Genomic DNA, 23,497 nt, shown 5'->3' on the forward strand with positions numbered 1-23,497 from the left:
GCTGAAAACACAAGAACACATAAACCTCACCCACCAGATTAGTTCCGTATGTTCAGACCGTTAACCCTCTTACCACAGTTTTTTTTTTTTTTTAAACGTGATCCATTGTTTGTGCAATGACTGATTGTCAAAAAAGTACTGTTAAAAAGTATGTACAGTAGTCAACGTATGATTTAATTTATTAATGTGTGCTTGCGTGACAACTAGGCCTACAAGATTTGAAGCCATGTTTGCTTTCTACTGTCTTTCCCAAATCAAAAGGTTAGAAAAACTATTCTATCAAATATGAATCAAATGTTATATATCAATTGAAAGCAATTTATTTCAGTGGCTCATTGTGGACAAACTGGGATTAATCATCATATTATTAGATGGGAAGTAAATCCTGTGTAACTGTCGCATTTGCACAAATCAGATGGTGTACACCACTGATTTCTACCACAATGCAACTTAAATACTGAATTTTGTCTCACTTTAATCCCAAAATGCTCCACCTTCTGTAAACAGTCTACGTCTAGTTTGAAGAACTGACATCTTTTTTTTCTAACCACACTATTTAAACAGTAGTTCAGGGCTATTTGATGTAACACAAAGAACAAAGGTGCAGTACAATTCAATAATAGACAAAGGCAAAAATTGACACTTCATTTATTCATTTTGACATTATTTGACACTGTGCACAACATATTTAGAACTTATTGACCAGCAATAAATCATGCTATTTACAATGAGCAGCACATTGATTTACCTATAAGCCCCTGAACACGTTCATAAGAAATGGTAACATTGTAAACCATACTGACACTGAAAGCAACATAAGGAACATAGAAATGGTCACTGTTTAGGTCTGTGTAGCCAGACTCAGTCTGTCTAATACCCTAATGGAACACCTACCCTAGATTAAAAAATGAAATGACGCAGTAACATTATTCAAATTATCTCACAGTTCATTCTTGTAAACACGGAAATCCATCTCAAAGCTATGTAACAGTCCGCTGATCAAGGTTTTTAGTATATATGTGGATAAAATATACAAACTCACAGTAATCTTCTGGAATAATACTTTCACATCTGTCTTTTACAGCTAAATAAGCATATTTGTAATGCTTTCTTTATACGTACATCCTTTAATCATTCTGTAGTGCAACAATGCCCTTAGAGTCTGTGTTCTTTTTCGGAAGGTTGAAGAGCTCCAGCTTCCTACCATGGGTCTTTATAGCATCTTTTTTTATAACCAACCTTTACCACTGCCTCGTGGTAAAGGTTGGGCCGCGCAGGAACAGTCTGACAAGCTGAGGTCAAAGCGGCGACTCCCAATACTGTTGTGACTGGGTCATACCTCTTTTAATTTGTTCATAAGTCACAAACATCACAATGTTCCATGAGCCCAGTCGCAGGAAAGAAGGCATGAACCTAAAGGAGACAAATGGAAGAAAAGTGAAGGAATGCACCCATCATCTTAAACAGGTTATAGTGTTGTTCACTGTTATGGAAGTGTGTTTTTTACCCTTTGTAGAAGGCTTTGGGTCCTTCATTTCTCACCATGGTGAGAGCACAGTTGATAGCGCTCCTGTACTGGCCGTCTGCCGAATTCATGAACCGTGTTTTGACTACGTCCACAGGAGAAGCCACTACTGTTGTGCAGAAGCCTGCACCAAATGCGGCAGTGAAGTGGCACGGCAGGTTGTCTGTAGGAGAACAGAAGCTGAGCCACATCCTATACGTGGAAGAAGAATAACTGCAGTTTGTGCAGCAAGCAATCGTGTTTGCTTTACCAGCTCACCTGTCATTAGGCCATACTTCAGGATGAGTTCTTTAATCAGGTCATAGGTCACCAGCTCCGCACAGTTTACAATAGCATTACGGGTGATGTTGGGCATACAACCTGAGAGAAAGGAGAGACAGGTACTTCAAAACCAGGGGAGGGGCTTTTTATGATTAGAAATAGATATAACGCATCTTCATATATAGACTGGATATGTATATATATATATATATATATATATATATATATATTAACAAGTAACTTGACAAGCACCTTTCCAAAGGCCCCGTACTCCCTCATCTCGGGCAATCGTTTTGTAGGCGTTCAGGGTGCTGTTGTATCTTCTCCCACCATCAGCTAGTCGTACCTGAGCTTGGAAACGCACCTTCACCACATCTGTTGGTTGTGCTAAAGCCACAGCCATGGCTCCTGTGGTACAGCCCGCCATAAGCCGAGTAACGATCCCAGCACCTGTGCAGCATGAGTGTATAAGTCACAATGAAGCAGTGGGAGAGAAACCACCTTGTTTATAAAACACAATGAGACTCGGTTTATGCAACTCACTCTCAGTGCCTCGAGTGTAGAATTGCTTCATGGAGTCGTAAAGGCCAATTCGGATAGAGGCGAAGCTCATTTGTCTCTGCAGTCCTGCCACCAGTCCATTGTAAAGACTTCTGGGCCCTTCTGTACGGCACATGGTTGTGATGGTGCCGAACACTCCCCGATACTTCATTGTACTACCCCCTTCAACTTTCTGAGACTCCCCCTGAATCTGGGTAATAGAATGATAAGCAACGATTGTTAGCATCAGATTAAGACATATTTGGAACAAAATCTGAAGGTAACGTGTCAAGCCTCGTGCTTCTAACCTGTAATCTGACTTTGGCGGTATCCAACGGAAAGGTGATGAGGTCAGCAATACAAGCCGCAGTGCCTGCTCCAAAGAACTTAACTGCCGCAGAGGGCACCACGTCTTTGGGTTTCATGCCAAGCATTTGTTACACCTATGACACAAATGGAAAAATCTGCTCTGAACGCTGTTTCCCAGGACTTCTGTGTATATCAAACCCCACACACTAAAGAAAGTCATTACTTAGCTCAAGACAGACACGCACAGAATATAACTGTTCTTAATTTCTCACATTTAATCACTTCTGTTTGTTCTCATTGTACAGTACAGTAACTGTAGTAAAACCTGATTGTACTTGTAATTCTGAGTCTGTGTACCTGTAAATGAGGGTAAAGAAAAGCTTCAAGTTTCCTTGAGAAGTACACTAGTCTTTGAAAGAGGTTCTGTTGTGGAAATGCCTCGGGCCATAAACTCTGTTTGATGTAAGTCGGCCAGCATACCCCCACTCACTGCAAAAACAAGCATTTATCTAAGTTCAGACCTACAGCATTTGTCAATAATTCGACAATTTAAATATTAATATTAAAATCAATATCGAGATCCAAAATGCAGTAATGGTATTTTTCATTGCTTTGATTGTTAATCTACCATGTAAATATCAAGGGACAGTCTAAACTAGTAAAAAAGGTGCATGATTACCTAAATAGTTCCCCAGGAAAGTTATAATCCAGAACAGTGGAGAGACTGTACAATCCTTTAGATAGTTTGTCCCCTCAGTGCCCTAGTCTTGTGCTGTGTGCTTTCTGTGAATAAGAAGCGGTTGAATTTATAGACACTTTTGCACATGACTGCGGGCCAGCCTGACAAGTTGTACACACCTGTTATGTATATCTCATGTTTACCAGTCTGTGAGACACAGCAAGATATTTGAGCACTTGTTGATCGGCTCCTTACAGTGTTATTATGGTTGTCTGGCAATGACTCACACTCAATGAGTTCATTATTCACATTCTATATGAACATTGAGAATATGTTATTGTTGTATCACAGCTAATGTCACAATAAAACCTTCCGACATGACTAGTTTAAAGTTTTAAACCCAGAGCTTGGAGTTTACATAACAATTCACACAACGTGGAGATACCAGCTCAAATTACTACACGGACATCAAGGAAAATACCTCATGTTTCTATTGGTTGATATGTGGCCAATCAGACAGAGAGGCCTGTCTGGATTCTCTGAATGTTTCAATGAGGCATTTTAATAGCTGACAATATCTCAGTGGTGGATAACAATCACTCCACATCCTTTTCTCAGTGTTAGTGCCCTGCAACAAAATGCAACACTACTTGTGGATTTTTCCTTATTTTTCCTTTATACCTCCTCTTTGCATGTATGAAAGTTACAAAACGTTCTAGGCAAAGGAACCGCCATGCTTCTCAGCCAATCCGTATGGTGAACAAGGGCGGGTGGGTGAATGCACATAGCATCTGTGATCGTTCAAGCCATACAGTAAGCATCTGCACAGGCAAACCCGCAGCACCCAACGAGAGGACTGGATGTTGAACTGAAAAGTGTAAGAGAGACACTTTGTCAGTAATGGGTGTCTGCATGCCTCTACGCATGTGACTTTCCATAGCAGCTCCAGGACAAGGCAGCAGCATACTGGCTTGACGTCACGAGGTTGACGATGCAAAACTGTCTTCTCATATCTTATGTTTCACCTGCTGCTTCATGTGAGAACATGTTGTTCTATTCCCAAAACGGCACTGCCAGTTCTTTACATTGTGACATGCTTACAGGCATTTCCTCCATTTAGTGCTGCTTCATCCGTTTGTCTTAACACTGTGTCTGAGTACTTTCTATTGATTCATTTCATAATCCCAACACCCATGAAGTTGTTCTTGTAAGTAACGCTGATGAAAAGTCTGGCTTCTGTAAATGATCTTCACTTCCACTATTTAAAGTATTTCCAGCTTAAGTGGTCATAAGTAGCATGTGTTGACCGAGGACCTCATGTGAGCTGCCGGTTAGGGTTTTGGCTCTATTAGCATGAGGTGGTTTTCAGATGCATATATGGGGGTGCGCGCTTTTGTGCTTTTTTCGTATTTATTGTATTTACTTTGGTTCATTAGTAAATTATTTTAATTATTACAATCAAGAACGGTTCCGAATCGGTTGAACCTATGCTTAAACAGGTTCATAAGAACGCTATGTGAATAACCTTTGAGCACAGTGAGACCCGTAAACAGCTTGCTGGTCCAGCTTCAACCAGTTCACAGTGACCTCACAGACAGCCCCTGAAAAGGAAACTGAGCGGGCAGGCCATCGTCACCACTCTGTCCTCCTGCACTTTGAATCCCATGAACTTCAAAACAGTTAGTCTCCATTACACTATAAATAAAAGCCAATGCACTATAAATAAAGTCAGTCACTGCGTCACTGGAAAGGTTAGTGGGGCACACAAAAATGTCCATTTTGTAGATAAGGAATAAAGGAAAAGATAGTGAACCAGCTTCACTGTCAATGAGTTTCATTGAGTTCAACTGTTGCTTTTAATCTTAATGAGATTGTTTTTTTTAAACATTAGCTAAGTACCAAAGCTGATCCATTTGTCTCACCTTAAACATTTTAGGGTCTTACATTAACCTCATCAAAAGATTTTGGATTTTCTTTTTTGACAGACTATTTCACGATCACGTAAAGAGATGTTTCACTGAGAAACAACTCAGCTGTTTGCTATTTGTTCATACTTATCTTTTGATGGCATTGCTGGTCTAAAAGCTTATATTTCAGTGGTTGGGTTAGCTCAGTTGGTAGAGCAGGCGCACATGTATATGCAGCGGCCGCAGGTTCGACTCCGACCTGCTGTCCCTTGGCTGCATGTCAGTCCCCTTCTCTCTCCCCCTTTTTATGTCTTCGGCTGTCCTGTGAAATTAAAAAAAGCTTATATTTCAGTCTTCATTGGGAGAAACAGACAAAGCATCGGCACACTGTGACCTTTGCCCTGCATGCTTCATGTTTGTGTTAGTGTTGACTAAATAAGATAAGCATCACCTGAGTCCTCCCAATGATCGCTGAAGGCATCCTTTGTCCCAAAGTGTAAGGTAAATGTGTATGTGACTAGGTCTAATCACAATGTTTATCTTGTTTTATCTCGTGTCTCTCACAATCAAATTATCGAGTCTGTGCAACTGCAGGCTGTCAGCTGTCTCAACATACTCTTTTTTAACCACATTACCACGTCTCTCAGATGTCTCCTATTGAACAACAGTGACACAATTTACAAGACTGAAGCTGCAACTTTAGTGTTCAATAAACTGTAGTTCCCAGTGATCATAACCACACCATAACCCCTGCTAATTTCTTTTCCTACCATAATTATTTTTACTACTATTATTATATAATAAGAGGTCACTAACAGCGAACACACTGTTCTGCACTGTACTTTGGCTATATTTCCTTTTACAACTTACTGACACCTTCGTCCAAGGATTCATATGTGTGTGTGTGTGTGTGTGTGTGTGTGTGTGTGTGTGTGTGTGTGTGTGTGTGTGTGTATGCATATATATGTATGTATATATCTATATATATATATATATATATATATATATAAAATACAAAATACTAAAAAATTTAAAAAATTTAAAGAAACTACAATTCCCATAATGCTACTCGATAGTGTCTTTCATTAGACTCTCCCTGACTGTAAAGACACATCTTTCAAACTCCAGACCTCTAGGTTATAACACAGGTCTTCTGTTATAGCAAATGCAGGCTGAGAGATAACCCTGATGACTTCACTATGACATCACTAGAGTTATTATTTCAGACTTGACAATATGATAATAATAGGATTATTCAAATAGTACCTTTAAAGAGCAGATGTCACATACACAAACTAGTAAGTAAAAGACAGAACAACAGACATAGAATGCTGGCATCAAGCTAAAAACATAACACACACTATAAAATAATGAACAAGAACAATGGGTCATAAGCTGACAAAGCTCCTTCAGAGCCACAGAAGACAATGTTCAAATGTTTTCACAGACTGTGTAGGACTAACAGTGACCAATAAACTGAACTTCATGTGGAAATACATTTACATACAGATGGAGTTCACTTTTACTAAATTGTCTCACAGGTGCCACCTTGTGTTTGAGAACAGTGTAAACCAGAGTATAGGCCTGTGACGTAATCCCAAAACGAGTTTTAGCTTTTGTGTAGTCATTTCACGTGGAAAATTGACAATTCAACTCCAGCTGGATGAATGTGAAAATGTATTTTGGATGTGAGTTTTTATTTCTAGAAATATTCTCATTTCTCTGATGAGAAAGTTAGTGGAAGTAGGCCTACAGACCAGAAAAGCACCTCTCTAAAAACACCTTTTTTTGATGAAATGATTACCAAGGGAAAATGACAATTTTTTTTACCATGAACAAGCTGTCCCCAACCTTCAAACTTGTGGGCAAACAATAAAAGGTTGTAAACGACTGATGTGTTGTAGGTGCTTTTGTAGTCAGTAGGTAGCAGTAATGCTTGAAAAGCTCCACGTTGAGCTACAAAGAAAGAAAATCAAAGAAGAAGACGCGCACCCAACAGCAGCAGCAGCAGCAGCAGAAGAAGAAGAAGCTTGTCAGAGAAACGTAGCTGAATGTATCGGTGTCGTAGGAAATCCTAGTCTGCGAAATAGAGGGAAGGTCGCATTAAACACAGTTTAATAAACAGTTCCTGACAGAGACAGACCTCGCTTTCGACAACATGGAGAAACAGTTGCATTTAAACCTGTTACCCTCCAGACCTCCGATGGCAGGTGGTTTCCAGTCAGGCGGCTCCAAAATGAAAATGGGGTGAGTTAGCTAGCTAACGTTGGTATCTTAATAGAACGCTTTCAACTCTGCTGGCTGTCTAACGTTACATTTTATATTATCCATCATCACATCAGTTGCTCTCTTTTACACTGGACTCGTATCATTGCAGGCTGTTAAAGGACAGGACAACAGAACTATCGCGTTAGCTATTCGTCAAGCTATCGTTAGCTGTTGCTACTAGAGCTTAGATCAAGCGATTTAGCTCATATGTTTGGAATACAACCTACGCATTATATATATTAAGGTTAAACTCCGTTCATTCTGGCAGTATCTATTGATTTTACCCAAAATTGCCATTTCACGTTATATGTCAGTGAGCATAGGAGACCCATAGTAATTTCTCATAATCTTGAGGATAGTCTCCAAAGATATGTTAGATTTTATGGTGAACAAGTGCAGGATTTGGGCCACATTCAGTTTTCATTAGCACCGTTTGTGTAGCTCAGTGAAGGCCAGGGCTCGTTCTGGCTTGTAATTGCTTGGTCACATCACCATGTTACAATAAGTGGATGAACAAGTTGTTGCTTTTGGTATACATGTACCTATATAGTGTGTATATGGGGTTTGAATCAAATGGTATCCATTTGAATCAAATGGTGTGTGCGAAAAACTGAAATTACACCAACATGCAAACCCTAAAACATTACCCTTAAAAAAAAAGTCCTCAGTTTGTTGAGTCTGTTAAATAGCCAGCAGCCAGATCATCAGAAATACTCAGCTGCATGCTTTAAGTGTGAGTTAAAGACCTAAGGATTTGAGGAGGAATGACACAGTATTAAGCAGTGAACAGTGGTTCGGCCGTGCTGAGTAATGTTTTTATTATTATTATTATTATTTATAAAAGCCTCCCTTTTCTTGGAAACACATTCAATGGTGTTTTTTTTAATAATCCTGGTGCAATATGAGATTAGTTTACATTTTTGCTTGTGTTTTTATTTTTATGATTCAGACCTGGACGGAAGAGAGATTTCTCCCCCCTGCTCTGGAGTCAGTACTTTGAAACCGTGGAAGATGTTGAGGTGGAAAATGAAAATGGCAACGATATATCCTTGACTGTTGCTTGTGTTTGTCAGAAGAAGAAAAATAAGCATGAATTATTGAAATCGTTTGTGTGGCAATCACCCAGAGCATTAAAATCCAACTTCTTTATACCAGTGTGCTATCTAACTTTAACTTGGAATAGAAGATATGCAGTTTATACAGTTTATTTTAATTCTATTTTGAGCATTATCTATTTACTTTGTAACTGTATCGCAGCTTTGGTATGCGTTTCCTTGACTACCTTGAACATTTTCAGGCTTTACTGCAGTGGTGCCAATGGTCCTGTGCTGCTTCTGCTCCATGGAGGAGGTCACTCTGCCCTCTCCTGGGCTGTGTTCACTGTGAGCATAATAACTATGACAGAGGCTCTGTAAATCGTATGTTTAAAATACACACCAACATAATGTGGCATATTCATGAACTTGTTCTTTTCTTTCAGCATGTTTGCTGTATACTGTTTGATTCAAACGTTTTTCCTGTGTTTTTGCAGGCTGTCATATGCAGCAGGATCCACTGCAGGGTGGTGGCTATGGACCTGCGCGCTCATGGTAAATATGAGTAGTCACAGGACACAAAACTACTAACAAAACCTATTTCATATATAGTTTAGGAAATTGAGATTTTGATGGGGATTTGTCGGTTTGGTTAGGTAGTATTATCACCCTTTGCATAATGCTTTACAAAAATATTAATAACGTAAGTCCTCAATCAGTTTTTGCTGTCCATATTGCTGCTCCAGTGAAATTGCTGTACTAAAGTTACTCGATTACATCACGGCCCACCTGTGATTAGAAGCCAACGCTTTCCCTACATAATTTTGCGACTCATTCTTTGCGTATTCATGTGTTGAACAAATAGTGTACGTAATTTGCTTCCCTCTTATCACCTGCAGGCGACACCAAAGTGAAAAATCCTGATGATCTCTCTGCGGACACAATGGCAAAGTAAGTGGCTGTGTGCGCAGTTAACACAGATTGTGTTGAATTTTGAGAACCACATAAGCACTCGCTTAAAACCGCTTAGTCTTGAGTCACTGAAAACTATGGGAAGCCAGAGGGGTCAGCAATGATCCTGCAGGGTTGGAGGACAGTCAAAAGCTGAAGGAGTTGAGTCATAGTCAGATTTGTATAGCTTCCCATCTAAAGGGAATGTTAGGTGCATCTTTACCAGGTCTTGCTTTCACAGTTCAATCCAGGAGGGGGAAAGTGATTTGTGTAGTGGTTTCTAGTAGTTGTTTACATTTGGATATATGATTGTGGTTTAAAAAAAAACTTAATTTTCTTAATATATACTAAGAAACACTGGCACGTGATAGAAATGCAACAAGGTTTACAGGTTTTCTTTGAATTTCCTTTTAAAAGGGATATTGGCAAAGTGGTGGAGGTGCTTTACGGGGAAAACCCGCCTCCGATCATGATTATTGGACACAGCATGGGTGGGGCCGTTGCAGTTCACACAGCCGCCGCCAATCATATACCATCCCTGCTTGGCCTGTGTGTCATTGACGTTGTAGAAGGTAAGTGCTTGCTCGGCCTGAGTATCATAGATCGCTATTTTATAATACATTACGCACAGTTGATCAAATCGAAGGTTGATTTTACTACTATTTTAAATTAGCAATCAAGTTGTATGATGAACGTTCAGAATGAAATCGAATTACCATAGTATAGTATTACTGGGTGTAGTAATGGCAAATAATGTTGTTGATTGCCTTCAGGTACAGCAATGGATGCTTTGAACAGTATGCAGAATTTCCTCAGAAGTCGGCCAAAGACATTTAAATCTCTGGAGAATGCCATTGAGTGGAGGTAAACATTAAACAGTTATAGCTACATCTTGGTAATATGATTGGACCAAATTAGACTCTTCTGCAATTTGGTTATTGTTCCCAAACAGACATAACCAATTATTTACTAAAAACCCATAGGAGTCTTGCTGAAAGCATTTGCCATGTTTTGGAAAACATTCCACTTTTGATTGTCCAGTTTTAATGGCCTCCATTCTTAGAGTTTGGATTTTCAAGTTTCCATGGCATCTAACTAATATCAATTTTTGGGCACAACTTTTCTTTTGCCTTGCCTACAGTGTGAAGAGCGGCCAGATCCGAAACGTTGAGTCTGCACGAGTGTCAATGGGAGGCCAGGTGAAAAAGTATGTCTGTTCCTGTTTCTCATCCCGGTCCTGCATGGTTTTGCAAGTTTTATGTGAACTGTATGTTCATTCGGTCTGTTCTGACTTTCACAGATGTGAAGAATCCAGCAGCAGTCCAGGTGTGTCTAATAGCATTGAAGGTGTAATAGCAGAAGAAGATGAAGAAGTGGAGGAAGAATCCAATAAGAAAAGGATGAAGGAGGATGACCAGGAGGTTCTGTCTCTTAGTGTGTGTGTGTGTGTGTGTGTGTAAGTGTGTGTAAGTGTGTGTAAGTGTGTGGCTGATACATACCTAAAAACAAGTTTTTTTCCAAACAGATAAAAAAGGAAAGCATCTTTACCTGGCGAGTGGACCTGTCAAAGACAGAAAAATACTGGGAGGGCTGGTTCCGAGGCCTGTCTGTCCTCTTTCTCTCTTGCCCTGTGCCAAAACTGCTCCTGCTCGCCGGTAAGATCTCTCACAGTGAAGGCACATCATTATTTGGTACTCCAAATACATAGAAAGTGTCTGAGTAGGCAGTTTTGATACAATTTCAGTTTGGATGAATTCAAAGGATTTTGATGCCAAGCTATTTTGCGATTGACTGCACAATTTCACCCCTGACTTCATCCATTGTACAGGAGTGGACAGGCTTGACAAAGACCTTACTATTGGGCAGATGCAAGGTAAAGAGCAAAACTTGAGAGTTTATGCATTTTCTCAACCCACATTTGATTGTTGTGCTATAGAGTGAAATACACAGACCTCAAAATATTCCTAATCTCCCTGTTTGTACACAGGGAAGTTTCAGATGCAGGTCCTCCCTCAGTGTGGTCATGCTGTCCATGAGGATGCGCCCGAAAAAGTAAGGGGTGTTTGCCTAAACATGTCCTATGTTATTTAATTACTGTATGGCATTGGTGATTTGTCATTCACTTCTCAATTCAGTTTCAGTTCAGCTGTCTCTGTTTGATCCAGATTCTGTTTCTTCTCTGTAATCTGTTGCTAGGTAGCAGATGCTCTTGCGACATTTATGGTCCGGCACAAATTCACAGAGTTTAAGGAAGGATACCTGTGGTAAGCCAACTTCTCCCAATGAATATATACACCAAATTGATTTGAATGCTTAATTTAATAATTTAACATAGTTTTTTTTGTCTGTTAAAATGTTGATTTAAAAAAAAGAAAAAAATGAAAATTACATTATATGGTTAAACAGTCTTGTTTAAGTTTAACCCTTACCTAACGTAGGGCCGCAATGTTAAAGCATTTGCATTACATTAAATAAAAAAATCTTTAAAAAAAGGAAATTCACATCGTCTGATTTTGTGTAATAATTTTCTTTCCACAGCTAAGTTCCTGTTTCTGTCTAAATAAAGCCAGCAGCCATAGAAGAAAAGATTCATCCACATCCTCGTACAATTTAACAGCAAATTTAGGAACTTATGACAAGTATTATTATTATTATTTTTATTATTATTATTATTATGTTTGTTATGTCGATACTTTGCCTTATTTTTATTTTAATATACTGGGATTTGATTGTACCTTTCTTTGTTTTGAGTGATTGCATCATTGTTAATGTGTTTGTAAAGTTTGAATTCAAACAATGATTAAAGGTGGATGCAGCAAATATGTCACCCATGCTCGTATATTTGGTATGTGCATTAAAAGGACATCACGTTTTTAAATGTTAGTTTATTTAACATGCATGTGGCAAGATAAACGTATGGTGGAATGAAATATGAGTATTAATAGTTCAACTTACTGTCTAAGGTTGAAATTCACTACAACACACACTTTAATTTCTGGGTATTAGAATGTTGAATGTGTTCAGGGGCCTGCTGGGCTTCTGTTTCCAAGGAGGAAGGTGAAGGTTTCGGTGATTTGCTCAAATTCACTTTTTATTGGAAGAAAATGACCATAGCTGTTACCAGAGTGGTTTTAGCAAACAGGGCAGGTCGACTGGGCATTTAGTAGTTACTTTATGGTGTAGGTGTTTAGTTTTGTTTTTTACACACAAATCTGATGACCAATCCACATTTGAATTCCTCTTCATTGAGCAGTGTATGCACGACTGGACAGTGACTGCTTTTTGTTCTGCACCAGTAACTCAGACCTAAAGGTCAAAAACATTTAGCCAGATTAAGGAAAAGCTCTCACGCTTTAAGATAACTGGTATTGTGAAGTAAAATTGTAGTGTTGATTAAAATTGTTAATTATTAAAATGAAAAACAAATGGTGGTCAGACATGGGCAGACCCTATCTTTTATGATTACTACCTCCGCCTATAGGTTATTGTTTTTGTTTTTTTTTGTCTGTCAGCATGATTACAGAAAAACGAATGGCCTGATTTTCATGAAACTTGTTTTGCAGCGCTAAGCCCTGGATGCCATGCTCTTAAAATAGGGGAGATAGCAGAAGGGGAGGAGAATGCCGGACAAACTAGCCAGCCAATGGCCGAGACTTATAACCACAGTCCGCATCTGGTGAGTCAGACTAATCCTGAATATAAATACTGTCTCGACAACTTGGATTGAATGAGATTTCACGCAAACGTTCACGGTCCCCAAAGCATGTATGCTGACTTCATCTGGCCACTTACAGGTCAAAATGTCCACTCTGTTAACACTTAACCCTTGTGTTGTCCTCAAGTCAAATTTGACCCGTTTTTCAGAGGGATTTTTATCAACCAAATTGCCCAAAAATAACATGGTTCCACACAATGTTCTTCAGGTAAAGTTAATGGTTACTTTCATTATAATTTTTGGGTATTTTATTCCATTTTATAGCATTTGAAGAAAATGTTTAAATGGATTCAAAACCGTATCCGGGGCTAAATTTTTACATATTATATATTATTACAAAAATAATAAAATCAAAGTAATTTGTAATTTCTGCTTTTTTTTTAGCTAAAAACGTATGTATAATTGTATATAAATGAGGTTTGTTGACCATGGATTGCAAGAATAAGTGTAAAACCTTTTAGTAAACCAGCTCAGGTATTAAAAATGTGCCAAAAACATGGATAAAGTGATAAATACATCAGAAAAAGTGACAAAAACATTGGGAAAAAAATTCATTTTCAACTTTGACATGGAAGGACAACAAGTTCATGATTGAAGGGAAGACAACACAAGGAGACAAATGCTCATTTCCAGGTTCATACTTGTATTTTGGCTAAACTACTTTTTTACATTTTAATGGTAAAAAAATATTTATTTTTCTCTAACTGTATTCCCGCACTGTCTGAAATGCTCTGTTTTAGAACCTGTCTCTTTAAGCCCCCTTCCAAAAGCTCAGTGTGTGCGACTAGTTGCCAATGCTGTTGTGTTACACTTCATGCCTCTTTTGCTCCCAGAATGCCGACACGCTATGTGAAGTTGTACACTTGGTCAGCATTATGCCACCTTGGCTGGCTCCTGTGTGAATAAACAAAGCCGGCATAACAGCAGACCTTCATTGCAACGCGATAGCGGAATCTCTGTGTGAAAGGGGCTAAAGAAAGTCCAGCCAAATCTGAATGGCTTGTTGAATCCCATGTTTTCTGATGTAGGCAGGCCTCAAAAACCGACTGGGTTCTCTCATTTCAGTCTTTTGTTGGTAGGCACTGCAGATAACACAATATATATGCACAAGCAACGAAAAGTCTGTTTTTCCACTATAGTCTCCTTTAAGACTAATGACCAAACTCCAGCCTCAGCTAGCTGGACTATAAGTTTAATGCTAATATAGCATTCGAAATGTTGACAATGCAGTCAGTGTTCTTTTAATTCCAGTGTCCTGCTGGGAATAAGGAAAGGGCTCACAAATGGCCCTTTGTAATCCAGCCCTTGGATTTCCGTGGATTTTGGCAAACTGTGTACTTACCGTGAATTAGACAATGTGAATTAACAATAAAGTAGATACAATATATTTTTATGCTACTGTATATAAGGAAAAAAAGTTGCTCTAGTAACACAAACCTTCTTAAACTCTCCTTTAAGTAGCCATAACCAATGCAGAGCCTTGGCTGGTTGTGATGGTGATGGTGTCAAGACACAGATTACTTATTTTAAAAAAAAATGAAGTGAGGTCCTCAGATTTGTTCACTAAAGTTGTATTGTCAAATGAAGTCAGACTAAACAAGTAACATGTAGGTAATGTGTCTCAGATATACATAAATTCTATTCATCACGCCTTTAATTTCATATAGATTATATTTAATTCTGAAATATTTGTATTTATTGTGATGTCTAGTATTTTTACTTTAAAAACAGTTGTGTTTCTAATGTTGCTCGAGGACCAGTTGGATGTGTTTGTGTACCGTGCCTTTACAGATGCTGCATGGAGCTGTGGTCATGACAGCAGTAAGCCAAGTGATGCTGTTTCAGACACCTGTCAAAGTTCTGCTGTCTATACTGCCATGTCTTCTCTTTCTGTGTGTAAGAGGCGTCATGGTGTTTTCCTTGTTTAGGAAGCCTCTCCTCATGAAGTCCCCCCCGCTGTGTCCTGTTTGCTCATTTACACCTCACGGACTCTGCAGCTTCTAGTGACTATGAATGCTGTACATCATTGCCATGGTCAGAATGATCAGCTACGTCTCTATTATTGCCACATTGTTTGCAGGCCTCACTGTTAAAATGTCCCCCCTTAACCTCGCTGTGATGTGTTTAAAGCGGTATGTTGCCATTTGTTTTCCACTGAGGCATGCCGTTATTGCCACCACCAGGACAATTCAATTCAATTCAATTTTATTTATAGTATCAATTCATAACAAGAGTTATCTCAAGACACTTTACAGACAGAGTAGGTCTAGACCACACTCCAAAATTTACAAGGACCCAACAGTTCTAGTAGTTTCCTCCAGAGCAAGCAACAGTGCGACAGTGGCGAGGAAAAACTTCCTTTTAGGCAGAAACCTCGGACAGATCCAGGCTCTTGGTAGGCGGTGTCTGACGGGCCGGTTGGGGTTAGTGGAAATAACAAAAATAGAAAAAATAGTAGTTTGTAGCAGTTCTGGCCTGGCCAGTGGCCTCTTCAGACTCGTTGAGCCAGCATTTGTTATATGTCAATCTGGAGAACCCCGTGCCAAGGTTCTCTCACAGACAAACTGTCTTCCAGCTACAAATGTATTCAACTGTAAATATGGCCTTTACCATTGCGTATTTTGTATTAGCGAGCATGATAATAATCTATGCATACAATTCTGTCATAATTGCAGCCTCTTCTAATGTCCCTAACGCCAGTAAGCCCCATAAGACAGTGCGGTTGCATTTGCTTGAGTTCTGTCTGTGTCTCACCTTCACTCTGTTTAATATAATAAACCCCAGCAGCACACCGAACACTAATCCTGCTATGGCCAGTCTTACTCACTATGTGCTCTTGTTAGTACTCATCATTTTCCCTAAGTGTTAGAGCTCACACATATATGGCCTTAGAGATTGCACTTTCAGACATGTCTTCAAATATTATTTCACCTTTGGCTTCAAAACCACTTTTAAACCATTTCCTAAATCCAGAATTCAAACACAGTAGGAACTAACACTATATGTGTTTTTTTTTTTTTTCCCTTTGCTTGCGCAGTCACGTTGAGTAGAAATGCCATCTTAAATTTGCAATAGGCACGTTATTCTTTATGTGATTACATACTTTAGTAAGCTATATGACAAAATGTATGATCCATTGTTTCAGGTCAAAATTATAAAAAGTAGTTTAAATAGTTATTACTTTTGTCTGTTTCTCTTTATGCTGATATGACCATTTTCAATATAGAGCAATTTTTTCTCAAAAAGTAAAGTCTGAGGATTATTGTCTAAACCATAAGTGTTTTTGTGGTGAAGGATGGACTGGAAATCTACCGATTACAAACACAAAGTGTGCAGCTTTTCAATAACTTTTCCTATTGCGTACAAATCAATTTCACCCTCAATACTCCATTTTTGGTGATGTTTGTGTTTCTTAAAGCCGTCAATCACATGTGTAGACAGATATTTGATATTCCACTGTAGGAAATGATTGTGTTATATATCTAGACTGTCTCACAAAATCATAATTCCCCTGACTTACGTGTACATTTTATACTAAAGTAAATACTCTTCACTCTTTCAAAGTTGATGCAAATCGTTTATCATTTCCAGAAGAATTAACAGTTTCAAGCAACAGTATCAATATTATTTCTCTTTTATACACAATTAGCTATGTATAAGTTATATAACCCTAACAGAAAATGAATGATCCATGTCCAGTATGAGAGTGTTGTTTTGTGTTTTGTATGTATTTCTCTCTAACTTGAATGTGCATGTAAAGAGTTCCTTCTGTCCGCCAGCAGATGTCACCTTTAGTTTGTAAATAGTTCAACAGTGCACACTGTGGCTGTAACTGCAGCCTTTAATTTTATTCTTTAATATGTAAGCAAATGGCATCTGAGGAAACTTGAATGAGGCTGGGAAAAAAAGGAATTTTCTTGTGATGTTTTTGATGAAATTCCTGTCCCATCCTCTTTCTCACAGTCGAGATGGATGCTTGTCTAGGAGAAAGGATAAAGACAGAAAGCACGGTGAGACCAATTTACGTTGGTAAACAGGCAGGGAGATGCTGAACCTCAGAATAAAAGAAGCGTCTGAGCAGGAGGTGAACTAATTTAACCGATCTTTACTCGGGCACAATCCTGAAGCCCTCTCAATACCTCTCTGGCCTTCGTGAAAGAGCACTTGAAGGGTTGAAAAACATTCCAGAGAGAGAAAGTACCTGGTGACAGAGAGCAGCTTTAGTTTAGAGCGAGAGCAGAAGGGGAAGGTTGATCACAACATCCCTCACATCCTCAACTAAGAAAATGGATTGGATGGCTTTGGTTTATTAATAATGCCTAGTGTCACTAACACAGCCACAGTTTCCCTTTTGGTCGCGCAAAGGTTATGTGTCACTCTTTCCACTGTTTACTGGCGTTTCCATAGGCTACTGTGCATCCAGAAAAAACAATTATTTCGGAGCCAAATAAATGAACAAAGGAAGCAGTGTATCTCTGTCTTTGCTAACTAACTGAGATGTGATTTGAAAGAAAAGAAAGAATGTTGCAGACAAGACTTTTTAAGCAATGTCAATTGTGTACTCTTAAAACTACATGTAAGTTAAAAAAAAAAACCTCTTATATTAGAACATTTTCCATCAAACATCAGAAAGTAATGACAAAACCATTCAAAAAAAAAAAAAAAAGTATGTAGGGATCATATAACAAGAATCCATAAACAGTATAATGCAAACCAGTGCAGTTAAAAATACTAAAAAAAATATTGATTGTGTCTAGAATGTTGCATTGTGTGTCAGAGAGGAAGTGAGTGAAGCCAGTTGTAATTTTACTGTTCTGTTGCTCATGATATACATACAGGGGATTGCCTTGTAGCATCCACACCACAGTGCATCCCTGTACTGTAACACCATAGCCTAAGAAACTGTTGGATAAAAACCTCACTGTACCTCCACAAATGCATTTCACAGTCTGTAATTAACAGAAACACACGTGCAATTTACACGGCTGAGACAATCTGGAGAAACGGAGGTTCAATTAAAAAAAAAAAAAAAAAGCTGTTGATGAAAGAAAAAACATTAGTGGGGCTCATCATCAGCTAAATATTGTCTAATGGAAAAGTCTGCTGCTCCATGAGGAGGGGGTTGTGGAAAAGTCAGTGGGAAACATTAGGATGAGATTTTAATATGGCTAGGATTTTAGAAGAATCCCCCAAATTGAATTCTGTCTTTTATTCTGCTCTTCATTCTCCCTAATCATACATTCTTTGCAACAGGAACATATAGCTTTCATGTTGATGCACTTAAGAACAATGAGAATATTCAATGCACTTATTTTACCCACTTTGAGATGGATAAAAAGACATGCTTGCATGCATACACACACACACACACACACACACAAATGTTTGCACTATAGGATTGTAGATGAATAGGATAGTGGGAGAGTAATTGTATCCCTTGTGGCGCTCCAGAAGACAGCACTGAAACTCAAATTAAAGCAATGACTCCCCCCCCCCCCCCCCGACTAACCCCCATCCCACTTACACAGTACTTTGCAAAGAATAACTTGTAGACTGACTATGAACAGCAACTACACATGTCTGCATGTGACAAACCCACACAGCAAGGGTGACCAGCCAGAGCATCTGTTAAAATTTTCATCAAACTTTACGTATCACTTCAGAAATACAGTTGGTTATCAGTTGGGGAAATTAGACCATATGGGCCTAATCATGTTTTAGAAGCTTACAAGCATCACAGGAAAACACTAGCCTTCGCCATATGAGATAATTTAGTGATAGGATAAGACATTCAAATTATTTACCATAAACTCCTGAATACAGACACAATATTATACCCCTTTAGGGATTTAAATGTTTTGGACAAACACAAGAAGTAATAACATTAATAATGTCTCAGTTCAAAGTTTCCCAGGAGGCCATGGTGAACAATCAATGTACCAATATATAAGTCGATAAAGAAAATGTGTTTTCCACTCTTCAAAGTTCAGATTATTTGAATGTGTAAGTTCACATTGTGGACTACTTTGCACAACAAAGGAAACAATTCTTCTTAATTAATTGGCCTAACTTTGCACCTAATTTAACAGCAAACCGGTACATAATTTTAAAACCTTCAGCTGACTGAGAGACAGGAACACAGGTCGAATATGTCTCCTTTATGGCAGCGGTAAAACCATGTAGGCCTAGATGTATTTTCCCTGAGGAAAATTCAAAGACAGCGGAGAATAAAGTGATTTGATCAATCAATTGTATGTCGAGTTATCAACAGAGATGACGTAATGTGTATACTAATGGATCATTCCTCCAAGGGGATGTTGCTGTAAGATCTCGACAAAATGACCGTTAACTTCCATTGTCAGGTGAGCTCCCGGTCTCCCCCCTCCTTGCTGTGTAGATGGTACAGTCCACATGCAGTTCGGAGTTGTTGCTGAGGAGGCTGCACTGTTCAGCACATACCGTTAAATTGGCATGCAGCCTACGCTTGCGTCCTGTAGCAGGATACTGCACTGATTTCGAAAATGTTATCGTCTTATCACCGGAGTTACCTTGGACAGCAGGGCAGGGTCGCTTTATTTCACCTTTTGTGCAGTATCACAGGTGAGTCTGGAATTGTGTATGGTAGTTGTATTTGTTCTATTAACGTTACACAGAAGTTTTGGGAAAGAGTCGACTGTCTCATCTTGCAGAAATCTCAGCGAACGGGTCGGCAAAACTAGCTAGCTACCACCGTGTGCTTCACGTATGGGGCATTTGAAGTTTCAAGTTTAGTAAGTTAAGCAGGTAAAGACCAAAGGAAACTTGGTTACAAGTTCACTTTAACGCTTCGGAGTGCTAGCTAACCATCGTCACCGCCGCGGATGATGGTGCGACCCGATGCCATAGAAACAGCCCATAGAAACCGCCGTGGAGGCGACATGCAGTAATATTCAGTTATCTATACCCAACCTACACTTGGGTCATTGCAGATTCAGTGGCAGCCATATTAGCCCCAGAAACCTTTGCTATTAAATTAACATGGTTCCATGTGTCACGCTAGCTGCTTTTTCAAAATGTTGAGGAACTTGCATTTGTGTCATTAGAGAAAAGCACTAAATGCCAGTACTTCACAGCTCGGGATGAGGGCCAGCCACCATGTGTCTACAGTAAAGCCTATACTCATCATGGTTTAACCAAGGTGCGAGCAATTCACTAACTCCACCATGAAACAAGCCAACTTTGTGCCTAGTGCTGTAACTTTAGTGCTGCTGCTGTATTAAAACTCTAAAAGCAAGGTATACCAGCCTACAATTGAGCTTTAGCTCTCCCCTATAAATACCTTCAAGTTAGCGCATGCGTCAAAAGGAAACCAGTGGAAATGAATGACTAAATGTGCCACAAAGGTCAAAATAGTTTAAGTAGTTTAAATACACAAGTGTAATGACAAGCTTTGATTACGTGTGACACACACAGCCAGGCTAAAGACTTCCTGAACAAAATACAGAGTTTGGGAAAATGTAATTCACACCAAATGTAAAACTTAGCTTTGCTCAGAGACAATCATTAGTTGAATACCCTGTCTTTGCGGGCGGGTACACCATCACTGACCAATGTACCAGACAGTTGGTCTGTCCCTATGCTGTTATCGTAATGTATTTCTCTTGCTTTATCCAAAGGTAGGAAAACAACCCCTATTGTGTAGTACATGTATGTAGTACTAATATGTACATTTTCAGTGTACAGTAATATGCACATAACACAAAAACCTTCACAGCTAGAAGGTTGTGGGTTAGAATCCAGGTTGTTCCAGGCCTTTCTGTTTGGAGTTTGTATGTTCTTCCCCATGTTTGCGTGGGTTCCCTTGCAAACAAAATGGGTGCTCCGGTTTCCCCCCCACCATCAAAAACATGTACGAGGTTCTCCAGTCAGTGCCCTTGATCAAGGCACTGGCTCAGATCTGGAGTTGGTCCCCGGGGTGCTGTAAATGGCTGCCCACGGCTCTCTTGAGGGATGGGTTATATGCAGTGAATGAATTTCGCTATGTGTATTTATATAAAGTACCTTTTTACCTTAACACCACCACAAACTACATTCAAAATCCACTGCAGAGTGAAGTCAACTCTCAAGTAAGTTTTACAGTTTGTTGCAGGGCTGTTGGATTCTATTACCTTGAAAAGTGGTTTATTTATTTTTTTTCTTTCTCTTGATCTCATTGAAAGTTTTTCTTACTCAACATTAGCTGTATTTAAGCCATAAAACTAACATGTATGTAAGATATAGGATAGCAAAATTGGCTTCATAAATTTGACATAATTCATGCTCCTATTTTGTCTCATATTGAGCACTGCAATTCCTTGTAGTCTGGAATTTGCCAATCGTCTTTATATATCACGCCTGCAGCTTGTCCAGAATGCGGCAGCTGACTGGCACCAGAAGATCTCCCCAATATTGGCTTCTCTTCACTGGTTAATGGTCAAATATAGAATTGGTTTTTAAGGCATTACATGGATTGTCCCCTTTATATATTGCTGATCTCCTTACCCTACATCACTCCTCTAGGAACCTAAGATTGTCCAATCAGTTTCTTTTAGCCCTGAGACTTTGAATATTAGATCCTCCTCTACATTTTCAGTGTACAGTTATATGCAACACGTGGTGGCCCAATGGTTATCAGTGCTGCCTCACAGCTAGAAGGTTCTGGGTTAGAATCCAGGTCGTTCCAGGCCTTTCTGAGTTTGTATGTTATCTCCATGTTTGCTTGGGATTCCTCGCAAACAAAATGGGTGCTCTAGTTTCCCCCCACCATTAAAACACATTTTTATGATTTAGTTTCATTTAAGTGTGTTTCTGTGATTTTGATTATGTCTGTATTTTTATTATCTTCCTTTGGTTTTATAATATAACTTTGTACGGCACTTTATTCAGCCTAGGTTGTTTTTTAAATGTGTGCTATAAATAAATTGACTTGACATAATCACATCAGAGCCGCCTTGTACATCAGTGTCTCATCAGTAGCTCTATCCATTGTCCAATGAAAAAGAAGCCGTGGTATTGCCAGGATACTTGTGTACCCAGCACTATACCATTGCTTTATGTTGTAGCTCTCTTGCCACTCAACAGTGTGCGGAAAGAAGAGAAGCTCTGGGCTACTATACTAGGACTGAACCCATGGATGGATCCATACTCTTTTGTTAAAGACTAGATGTGAAACACAAGTAGAGTGACCTAGATGCCCTCTATTACATTAGTAATGCACTGCATGTTCTGTCATGTTACCAGGATCCCAAAGTTTATTCCTTCAGACGTCTACTTCCTTCAGAGAGTTGAAGTTAAGGAGCAGAGACAGGTGCCTATTTGTCTGCCTTCTGTTTAAGTCTGCTGTACAATGCAATGAGGAGTTTGACCTTGTGCTCTTTTTTTAATGCAGAATAGATAAACGCACTTTCACAGCTAATACATGTCAACCTTAAAGAGGAACGAACATACTTGTCAGGTCAATGCTTAACTGACAGATGCACACGATATCTTCAGCTTCCAAAGTTGTTATTTTAGCAAACAATTTCCTGCTTACACATCTAGCACACTTGGAGCCACTAAGGATGCACATTTCTTTTGATAGTCTGCTGCCTTAACAAGCAATTATTGATTAATCATTAATAATTTACGTCAAGCAATTTTCTCCCACACCAATTCTCGCTATTTTACTGCAGCTGCTGTGTTGCTTTTTTTTTTTTGGAACCACCTTCTCATTCAATGCATTTTCTTTATTTTCATGACTATTTACATTGTCGATTATCACTAAAGGCATCGAAACTATGAACGAACACATATGGAATGATGTACTTAACAAAAAAGTGTTTAATAACTGAAAACATGTCATATTATAGTTTCTTCAAAGTAGCCCCCCTTTGCTCTGATTACTGCTCTGCATTCTCTTGATGAGCTTCAAGAGGTAGTCACCTGAAATGGTTTCCCAACAGTCTTGAAGGAGTTCCCAGAGATGCTTAGCACTTGTTGGCCCTTTTGCCTTCACTCTGTGGTCCAGCTCTCCCCAAATTATCTCGATTGGGTTCAGGTCCGGTGACTGTGGTGGCGCAGCACTCATCACTCTCCTTCTTGGTCAAATGGCCCTTACACAGACTGAAGGTGTGTTTGGGGTCATTGTCCTGTTGAAAAATAAATGGTCCAACTAAATGCAAACTGGATGGGATGGAATGCCTCTGCAGGATGCTGTGGTAGCCATGCTGGTTCAGTATGCCTTAAATTTGGACTAAATCCCCAACAGTGTCACCAGCAAAGCACCCCCACACCATTACACCTCCTCCTCCA

At 39.2% G+C, this 23,497-nt stretch overlaps 4 protein-coding genes across 5 annotated transcripts in view; 3 read left to right on the plus strand and 1 right to left on the minus strand.

Annotated features, from left to right (window-relative positions):
• Positions 1–631: 631 nt before the first annotated feature.
• LOC116700726 (mitochondrial uncoupling protein 2) lies at positions 632–3,589 on the minus strand. Its single transcript, XM_032534156.1, has 9 exons — positions 3,315–3,589; positions 2,993–3,124; positions 2,635–2,769; positions 2,330–2,537; positions 2,039–2,236; positions 1,784–1,885; positions 1,508–1,688; positions 1,279–1,413; positions 632–1,201 (listed from the first exon to the last, which is right to left on the minus strand). The coding sequence occupies exons 3-8, from the start codon at positions 2,758–2,760 to the stop codon at positions 1,299–1,301; spliced, it is 930 nt and encodes a 309-aa protein (XP_032390047.1). The 5' UTR covers positions 2,761–2,769; positions 2,993–3,124; positions 3,315–3,589; the 3' UTR covers positions 632–1,201; positions 1,279–1,298.
• Positions 3,590–7,197: 3,608 nt separating this feature from the next.
• ppme1 (protein phosphatase methylesterase 1) lies at positions 7,198–12,352 on the plus strand. The gene is made up of 14 exons (XM_032534155.1): positions 7,198–7,468; positions 8,439–8,532; positions 8,779–8,871; positions 9,021–9,078; positions 9,423–9,474; positions 9,892–10,046; positions 10,248–10,338; positions 10,616–10,681; positions 10,775–10,895; positions 11,000–11,129; positions 11,303–11,347; positions 11,462–11,526; positions 11,671–11,738; positions 12,013–12,352. Exons 1-14 carry the CDS (start codon positions 7,380–7,382, stop codon positions 12,014–12,016), a joined length of 1,131 nt encoding a protein of 376 aa, XP_032390046.1. The 5' UTR covers positions 7,198–7,379; the 3' UTR covers positions 12,017–12,352.
• A 2,658-nt stretch (positions 12,353–15,010) lies between these two features.
• LOC116700903 (odorant receptor 131-2-like) lies at positions 15,011–16,316 on the plus strand. Its single transcript, XM_032534349.1, has 2 exons — positions 15,011–15,374; positions 15,673–16,316. Exons 1-2 carry the CDS (start codon positions 15,203–15,205, stop codon positions 16,056–16,058), a joined length of 558 nt encoding a protein of 185 aa, XP_032390240.1. The 5' UTR covers positions 15,011–15,202; the 3' UTR covers positions 16,059–16,316.
• A 3,257-nt stretch (positions 16,317–19,573) lies between these two features.
• Positions 19,574–23,497, plus strand: part of nectin3b (nectin cell adhesion molecule 3b) — a 45,294-nt gene continuing 41,370 nt past the window's right edge. Inside the window, exon 1 of one of the 2 annotated variants that reach the window (XM_032534154.1) lies at positions 19,574–19,789. In XM_032534154.1, the coding sequence (XP_032390045.1) occupies positions 19,711–19,789 (79 nt within the window). In that variant the 5' untranslated portion in view covers positions 19,574–19,710. The remainder of the gene's footprint in view (positions 19,790–23,497) is intronic. The other variant, XM_032534153.1, reaches the window with a different exon arrangement.

Source organism: Etheostoma spectabile, chromosome 13, assembly GCF_008692095.1.
Source record: "Etheostoma spectabile isolate EspeVRDwgs_2016 chromosome 13, UIUC_Espe_1.0, whole genome shotgun sequence".
Classification (NCBI taxonomy): Eukaryota; Metazoa; Chordata; class Actinopteri; order Perciformes; family Percidae; genus Etheostoma; species Etheostoma spectabile.

Excerpts from the sequence above, each read along its gene's own strand:
- LOC116700726 (XM_032534156.1), bottom strand. The coding sequence starts at position 2,760 with ATGCTTGGCATGAAACCCAAAGACGTGGTGCCCTCTGCGGCAGTTAAG. Across the intron at positions 2,538-2,634 it reads CCGCCAAAGTCAGATTACAG|ATTCAGGGGGAGTCTCAGAA; the intron begins GTTAGAAGCACG and ends TCTATTACCCAG. Across the intron at positions 1,414-1,507 it reads CCCAAAGCCTTCTACAAAGG|GTTCATGCCTTCTTTCCTGC; the intron begins GTAAAAAACACA and ends TGTCTCCTTTAG.
- ppme1 (XM_032534155.1), top strand. The coding sequence starts at position 7,380 with ATGGAGAAACAGTTGCATTTAAACCTGTTACCCTCCAGACCTCCGATG. Across the intron at positions 8,872-9,020 it reads TCTCCTGGGCTGTGTTCACT|GCTGTCATATGCAGCAGGAT; the intron begins GTGAGCATAATA and ends GTGTTTTTGCAG. Across the intron at positions 11,130-11,302 it reads AAAACTGCTCCTGCTCGCCG|GAGTGGACAGGCTTGACAAA; the intron begins GTAAGATCTCTC and ends TCCATTGTACAG.
- LOC116700903 (XM_032534349.1), top strand. The coding sequence starts at position 15,203 with ATGCTGTACATCATTGCCATGGTCAGAATGATCAGCTACGTCTCTATT. Across the intron at positions 15,375-15,672 it reads CGTTATTGCCACCACCAGGA|TGGCCTCTTCAGACTCGTTG; the intron begins CAATTCAATTCA and ends TGGCCTGGCCAG.